General features: G+C 41.1%; 3 protein-coding genes across 5 annotated transcripts in view; 2 read left to right on the top strand and 1 right to left on the bottom strand.

Annotated features, from left to right (window-relative positions):
• Positions 1-310: 310 nt before the first annotated feature.
• LOC105559243 (mediator of RNA polymerase II transcription subunit 9) lies at positions 311-1,915 on the top strand. The gene is made up of 4 exons (XM_012007391.1): positions 311-325; positions 540-843; positions 1,592-1,697; positions 1,762-1,915. The coding sequence occupies exons 2-4, from the start codon at positions 740-742 to the stop codon at positions 1,900-1,902; spliced, it is 351 nt and encodes a 116-aa protein (XP_011862781.1). The 5' UTR covers positions 311-325; positions 540-739; the 3' UTR covers positions 1,903-1,915.
• Positions 1,916-1,927: 12 nt separating this feature from the next.
• Positions 1,928-3,004, top strand: LOC105559244. Its single transcript, XM_012007393.1, has one exon. The coding sequence runs from the start codon at positions 1,946-1,948 to the stop codon at positions 2,183-2,185; it is 240 nt and encodes a 79-aa protein (XP_011862783.1). The 5' UTR covers positions 1,928-1,945; the 3' UTR covers positions 2,186-3,004.
• Positions 2,339-6,512, bottom strand: part of LOC105559245 (GTP-binding protein 1) — an 8,925-nt gene continuing 4,751 nt past the window's right edge. For all 3 annotated transcript variants that reach the window (XM_012007394.1, XM_012007396.1, XM_012007395.1), the window contains exons 3-12: positions 5,938-6,049; positions 5,650-5,830; positions 5,236-5,414; positions 5,009-5,161; positions 4,620-4,869; positions 4,396-4,540; positions 3,988-4,306; positions 3,644-3,915; positions 3,312-3,490; positions 2,339-2,839 (exon numbers count right to left, since the gene is read on the bottom strand). In XM_012007394.1, coding sequence (XP_011862784.1) covers positions 2,803-2,839; positions 3,312-3,490; positions 3,644-3,915; positions 3,988-4,306; positions 4,396-4,540; positions 4,620-4,869; positions 5,009-5,161; positions 5,236-5,414; positions 5,650-5,830; positions 5,938-6,049 — 1,827 coding nt within the window. In that variant the 3' untranslated portion in view covers positions 2,339-2,802. The remainder of the gene's footprint in view (positions 2,840-3,311; positions 3,491-3,643; positions 3,916-3,987; positions 4,307-4,395; positions 4,541-4,619; positions 4,870-5,008; positions 5,162-5,235; positions 5,415-5,649; positions 5,831-5,937; positions 6,050-6,512) is intronic.

Here is a 6,512-nt window from a genome sequence, read left to right as displayed (position 1 = left end):
GCGATTTGTGTCAGTGATTTGTGCGGGTATCAGTGCGACGATGTGATCGAACAGTTTGTAGTGGCACTCGAACTCAGTGACAATCGGACTCTGTGACAATCAGACTCTGTGACAATCGGACTCTGTGACAATCGGACACAGTGAGAGCCGAAAAAGTGGCATTTGGATACAGTGAGAGTGACAAGTGACTTTACAAACGGAAGTATAAATTCGCGAGTGTGTTGGAGGACAGCTGAGACAACGACACCTGAGAGGAGGAGGAGGAGGCATCGGGCGCCATTGCAGAATCAACGTAGATTCAACTCCGCCGCTGCGCATCGTGTCGGTGAGTGAAAAGTTTTTTATTAATGTAACGGAATCTACATTTTTAGATCGTAGTTTGTAGATACATTTCGTAGATCCGTTACGTTAAAATGGATAGGTTACAAATAATTTCGCGTTTTATTTAATATACATATAGATAGAAATTACGCGAAATATGACAAATACTATCGATGTATTCGACCAACTAATCTCTCGTAGCCTATTTTTAATTACAGAATTGATATATGTACAAATTAAAACAATATGACGTGAGGTTCCAATATATTTTGATCACGATGTAATCGTTTTTTTACACCATGAGACCAATGAGAGAGAAGCTGTACGTGCGGTAAGTGTGGCTTTGCCTCCTCTGAGCGATATACTTTCTGCACGTAACCAATGTAAAGAACAGACCTGTTCTTATGATTTCGACACAATGGAGACGGTGGAGCAGTCGGAGGACATTTCGCTGAGGACCCAGTTCACCGTTGACGATCTGGACGTAGAAATATTGCCGCTCATCTACGAGATCATTCGCAGGTACGTGTTCCCGACGGTCCTGCCTTGTTCCCGCGTTCGAGCGACCCGTCGACGTTCGAGGTAGTCACATAACCTCAACATAACCACAAACCGACCGGGATCAAAATTTTCTCAGCGTCGCTTTTACAGAGGATCCAAAAGAGTTTCTCTGTTCTCTCTCTCTCTCTCTCTCTCTCTCATATTCGATTTATTCTCTACAATATAAAAATATGCTCGTAAAAAACATTGCACAAATGATGGTTGCGCAAGCAGCTATAAATTGAGACATTGCCTCGAAAAGAAAAGGGCAAATGTGTGCTCATACCTTATGTCGTGACAATTCCGTTTTATATTCTGCGTTATTTGTATTCGTATTGTATATAGGGACACGCATACATGCGTATTTCTGTATATAACCCTTGGTTATGCACGCCCAGAAATATTAAGTGTAAAAATTCAGGAGGATTACTTTAAAATCACTTTGAAGTCACCCAGCGCAGATGCTGTTTCTGGAATGTTTAATCGAGCGATAAGTTTCACCAATTAACGCGATATCGCGCAAATGCAAATCTATAAACGTTTATTCTTTCATTGGACGACATCCAAGTTACATATGAGAGTGGAATTTTTGTGAACTGTACTGAAATTCCTGAGAAATAAACGCACAGCGGACAGAAACCATAACGGATTGTCAATTAAGTGCGGATTCGTGAACGCTTATATTTCCGATGTGTTGTCATAAGGCATCGATATTGGTTGTGATTTTTAGCATTGAGAAGGATCCGCATGACACCTCGCAGAAGGCAAAGGAGTCGCAGGATACCAGCCACAAGATCCTAGAATTGCAGAAGAAGCTGGACTCGACGAGATCGCAGGTAAGAATTGCATTATCCTTTCGCTCGGATACACTCGATGTGACGTTGTCGCGCTTCTTCGCAGATCAAGAGATTACCCGGGATAGAATACAGCAAGGAGGAACAGTTGCAAAAGCTCGAAACCTTACGCAAGCAATTGAGACTGAAGCGCGAACTTCTGCTCAAGTATCGTAACACGTGTACGTTTGAAGTGCCGAAGGTGTGAAGCGCATAGGTCTGAGAAGAATATAGAGAAATTATCCTCGAGGATGCCTCTGCGAGCTATTATCCGGTACCTGACTTTGCGGTACTTGAATAATGAGAACGTGATCAACAGGTTAGCAGAATCTAAACCAATGAGACAAGCCGCACAATTCGTAGTGTCCATACTGATTAGAACGGGTATGATTAACGGAACGCGCCGCTCTATCTCTAGTCCGCAGGAATTTATTCAGCAGCTGAAAAATATTGCGGATCAGTTGAAGCGACAATTGGAACAAAAGAAATAAGTTCCAGAGATAGGTCTGCAATTTATCAATAGATCGTGTAAGTTTTCTGCCAAACCTTATAGATGGTTCCTGTATTTGTATAAATTTAATAGCGATGAAAATTCGCAATTTTTATCGCTGCAAAGGAGAATAAAACTTGTAAAATTTACCATGTAGTAAAACAAGATTTTCATTTATTTAGTACATTTCGAATCACATTTTCGCAACGTGTATAATTTATATTGTAAATAAGTGCCCAATTGTATGCTCAATTATATAGAAATGACTTAAATTTGCGAAAGAAACGAACCTTCTCCACAGTCAGCAGCACGTCAGTGCTTATCAGGGAATAGATACGTCTGATACAATGGAAAATTTTCTCTTTATATTTGAAATATAGTATGATACATCTCTGCTTGAAGTTGCAAAATGTATTACAAGGTAGAACGAAGTATATGTGATTATATTCTCTTCATAGAATTATCGTACAAGAGGGATTATTATGATATACACGGCATTGGCCATACTTCAAGTCTTATTTGTAAATTCTAGAAGCGTTGATAAAAGGAGTTCGCACGATCTCTTGTACAAATGTATGTGTGTTCATACACTGTATATTATAGAGATGGGGACGTATGTCATGTATTTCCTGATGCTGATTTCATCTGCATGAATCTTTTATAAAAATAATATAATTTATAAATACCGACTTGTAGCTTGTCGCATTGTTAAAAGAATATCTTTTTAATCAAAATGGTCAAAACGTGGAAAATTGTACTGCAATAAATTTGTATCATGTGTTAATGTTTAATAAAGTTATAGAGAATAAGTTCCTACACAATCTATTTTTTTTTAATATCAAGAGAAGAAAAAATGGCTGCGTTCAGCAGAGAAAGCTGCTTTGCAGCTGTTGTAAAAATCTTAATTGGCTCTTAATCTTGGCTCAATCTAAGAGCATACGCCAATCAGACTCACAAATTGTAGAACAGTTGCAAAGCAGCTTTCTCTGCTGAACGCAGCCATGCTGTTAAAGAATATGGTAATTTTATGTCTTATGTTGTAGATCACATCCTGAGAAACTCATATGTAGCAGAAAGTTATAAGAACATTGATTATTCTGTGTTCTTTGTACACTGACAGCTCTTACACTTTTGCAGGAGGATTTTGCTCGGTTAAAGGCTGAATATTGTTGATAGCATTATGAGATCGTCCTCCTCTTCGACCTCTACCTTTCTTATTCTGATTCGGCCCAGATTTCTGCGGCATATTCTCCTGTTTAGCCGTTTGTGCCTCAATCATCGAATCAGTTTCGGTCAATTCCAATGTCTAAAACAGCGAAATTAGATCTCGCCGTATTTTTTATTATTTTCATTAAAACGAATGAGAATGGCAAAAGTTTACACGGTTCTTCGAATTGAAAGAACGATAAATGAGATATTGAAGACGATTAAAATTTTGTCATATTAAGTGTTACGATACCTGTATGCTTGTGTTCTGCCGACTCTGTGATGTTTTATTCGGCTTATTAATTCTGGACGCCTGCGTAGTTATACTATTCGAATGCGGTATGAGCTTCACTACATTTCCTACTGCTTTAGTACGACCCTCTCTGAAGACCATTCTCTGCCCAGGCTTTATATACTCGGGATGTTTGATAAATCTAAAATGTACTAAGGCTTTGTCGCCTGTTCTCAGACAATCCTGGGACATCGACAGTATAGAAGCAGTTTGCCTTATACTGCCGCAGTGCACTGCAATTATTTTGGGAATTATTGATTTACACGGCAAGAATGTAACGACGATCATCTAAAGCGATAAATTACCCATTGCTTGATAACGGGAGCTAATTGTCGTGGGATGATGCAGCACCAAAATTTCACCCTCGAACTCCCAACAGGCCTGTGGATTAAGCGCGGGCGCGACCATTACCATGCCCTTGCGAATGTGCGAACGTTTAATCTTTTTCAGGGCAAAGCTAGCTGTCTGTCCACCTCTCACTTCGCGAACAGGCATCCTCTTCCGATGGATACTCTTGACGGTAATAGGTGTAAAACGACCCAGCGGATCGGGTCCTAATAGCAACGTGTCGTTTAACTTTATGATACCCTTTAAAGTTGTACCGGACACTACTGTACCGACTCCCTGTAATTTCCAATTCTCGTTAATACTCTCGTCGTATACTGGAAAAAGATTTACGTGATGTTTATATAATTCATGTATAACGTACGTACTGGTACGGAATATGTGTCGTCTATTTGAAACTCAGCAGGTTCATCATCGTGACTAGTAATTCTCGCAGTCAATAAATTGAGAAACATCTTGAGAAGACTCAGATTTTCGCCGGACACGTTGGACACTTGAAATATTGGGCACAATCTGAAATGAATATCGTTCTAATAAGCAACATTTGTTCTTCGTTTCTCCACATAGAATTCCAACAATGTACCGGACTAACCGTTCTGAAACAAAATTAGTAGCGCTAACTACCACGTCGTCGGGGGTCTTCACTGTAACCGGGACCTTCCTGCAGCCGGGAGACTTCAGAATCCTTATCAACAGCTTCAAATTTTCCTGCAGAACATTCGGCGGGCACATGTCGATTTTCGTCACGACAACGAACACCGGTACGGACAACGCTAAGGCAAGCCCCAAATGTTCTTTAGTCATCCCCACAATCCCGGCGTTTGCTCCGATCATTAGCATACCTGGAATAACATTTGCACTGAGATTCTCGTGTACTTTCGAATTGCGCAATTGCGAGCAACGTTGACAAGTATTTTCATCGAGTTGTTCTCGCTGCCGGATTTTACTGTAGCTGCAGTAACGAAACAACGGGGGTTTTACCGAAATCCGGAGCATGTCCCGTCATTCCAAACACAGTAGTCTTCAAATATCTCTCGTGACCAGCGAGATCAATGAATGTTATTACTTTGGAGGATTTTTCGCATATCTTCACCCAATCCAACGACCCGTGCTCGGGTTTATTCACTACGTTACCTACGTAAATATATAAACGACGCTATAGTAGACGAATAATCGCATAAAGTGTGCATCAGAGAGCCGATGCTCACCGACGCTATCGAATCCGAGTATATCATTCCCCACAGAGCTAGTCCGCCCCGTTTCAGCCTCGTGCTTGTGGCGGAATAACTTCTGACGCGCCAATCCTCGTCCATTGTCAAGTTCACCGTGAGTCAGTACTCCCAATAGGGTAGATTTACCAGCATCCACATTACCGACTACAGCGACCCTAAAAATAGTTACTTTATAGCATAGTTCTTACAGCCACGGCATAAAGCTCGTGTCAGACTGCGGATTGGGATTAGACTGAAATTTACTCAATTGGAGTAAAACTCACTAAACCCCTGGGATTAGTAAACTTTGCTCCGAGTGGTCGAATTTCAATCTAATTTCAATTCGTAGTCAGATACGGGCTTGAGACCGTCGAGAACGGTAAATCGAAAATTACAGTATCGAGTACAAACCTGATCTCTAAGAAATCCTGTCGATCTAAACGTCTTCTCACCAGATACTGCCCCGTTAGACCGTGATCCGCTTTACTCTGACGTAGAAGCACGCAATCTGCCTCCAGTGTCGCAGCGAGTGACTGCAAAGTGGCAACCGACGCTTCGTACTCGTCTTCCTTCAATCCATCCTCGGATCCGTCTGAGAGCATCGCGCCAGACAAAAAGTTTAAGTGGCTTCCAGAACAATGTATCCAACAATAATCAAGCGTTTCAACTTCTTTTTTTTGCAGCTTCTTCGGTACTGACCTTCAGCGATGCCGATGTCAAAGATCGTCTCGCTGCCTCCATCCTGAATCCTCTCCCTCAGCCTCCTCAGCAACAGTTCGTACTGATCCTCGGATGGACTGACCAAGACATTCTAAAATTCGCAGTAACGTACATTCTCACGAGAAACTGCAATCCAACTCACGCCCATTTCTACCAATGCGGATTAACTTTGATCTCGGTTCAGCTTACATCAGATCTCTTTCCAGTTTTAAAAATTAGACTTCAGAGGTCAGAAAGATTAAGGCCCACGTTCCGAATTCCCTTTTATCGATTTCAGCCAAGAGGAATCCTTCAGAAATTTTAGTGACACTTTTAGCGATAAAAGAACACGGACCAAAAAAGTAACTCGAACTGAGACAAAGTTAATCTGTATTGGCAGAAGCCCGGGCATTATCACACTGTAATAAAAAGTCTGATAGGTTGGATAGGTGAATCCTAAAAGGTTTCTGGTAGATTCAACCAGTCGTCTGTTAGAAAATGGACGAATCAGAATTCCTTTGGGATTTACCAGAAACCTTTGAGGATTTACCAGAATTCCTTTAGGATTTACCATG

Source organism: Vollenhovia emeryi, unplaced genomic scaffold (assembly GCF_000949405.1).
Source record: "Vollenhovia emeryi isolate VEMERY1.0 unplaced genomic scaffold, V.emery_V1.0 DF939282.1, whole genome shotgun sequence".
Taxonomy (NCBI): Eukaryota; Metazoa; Arthropoda; class Insecta; order Hymenoptera; family Formicidae; genus Vollenhovia; species Vollenhovia emeryi.
Note: the sequence above shows the minus strand (reverse complement) of the source record. Positions and strands in the feature narration are given on the sequence as shown.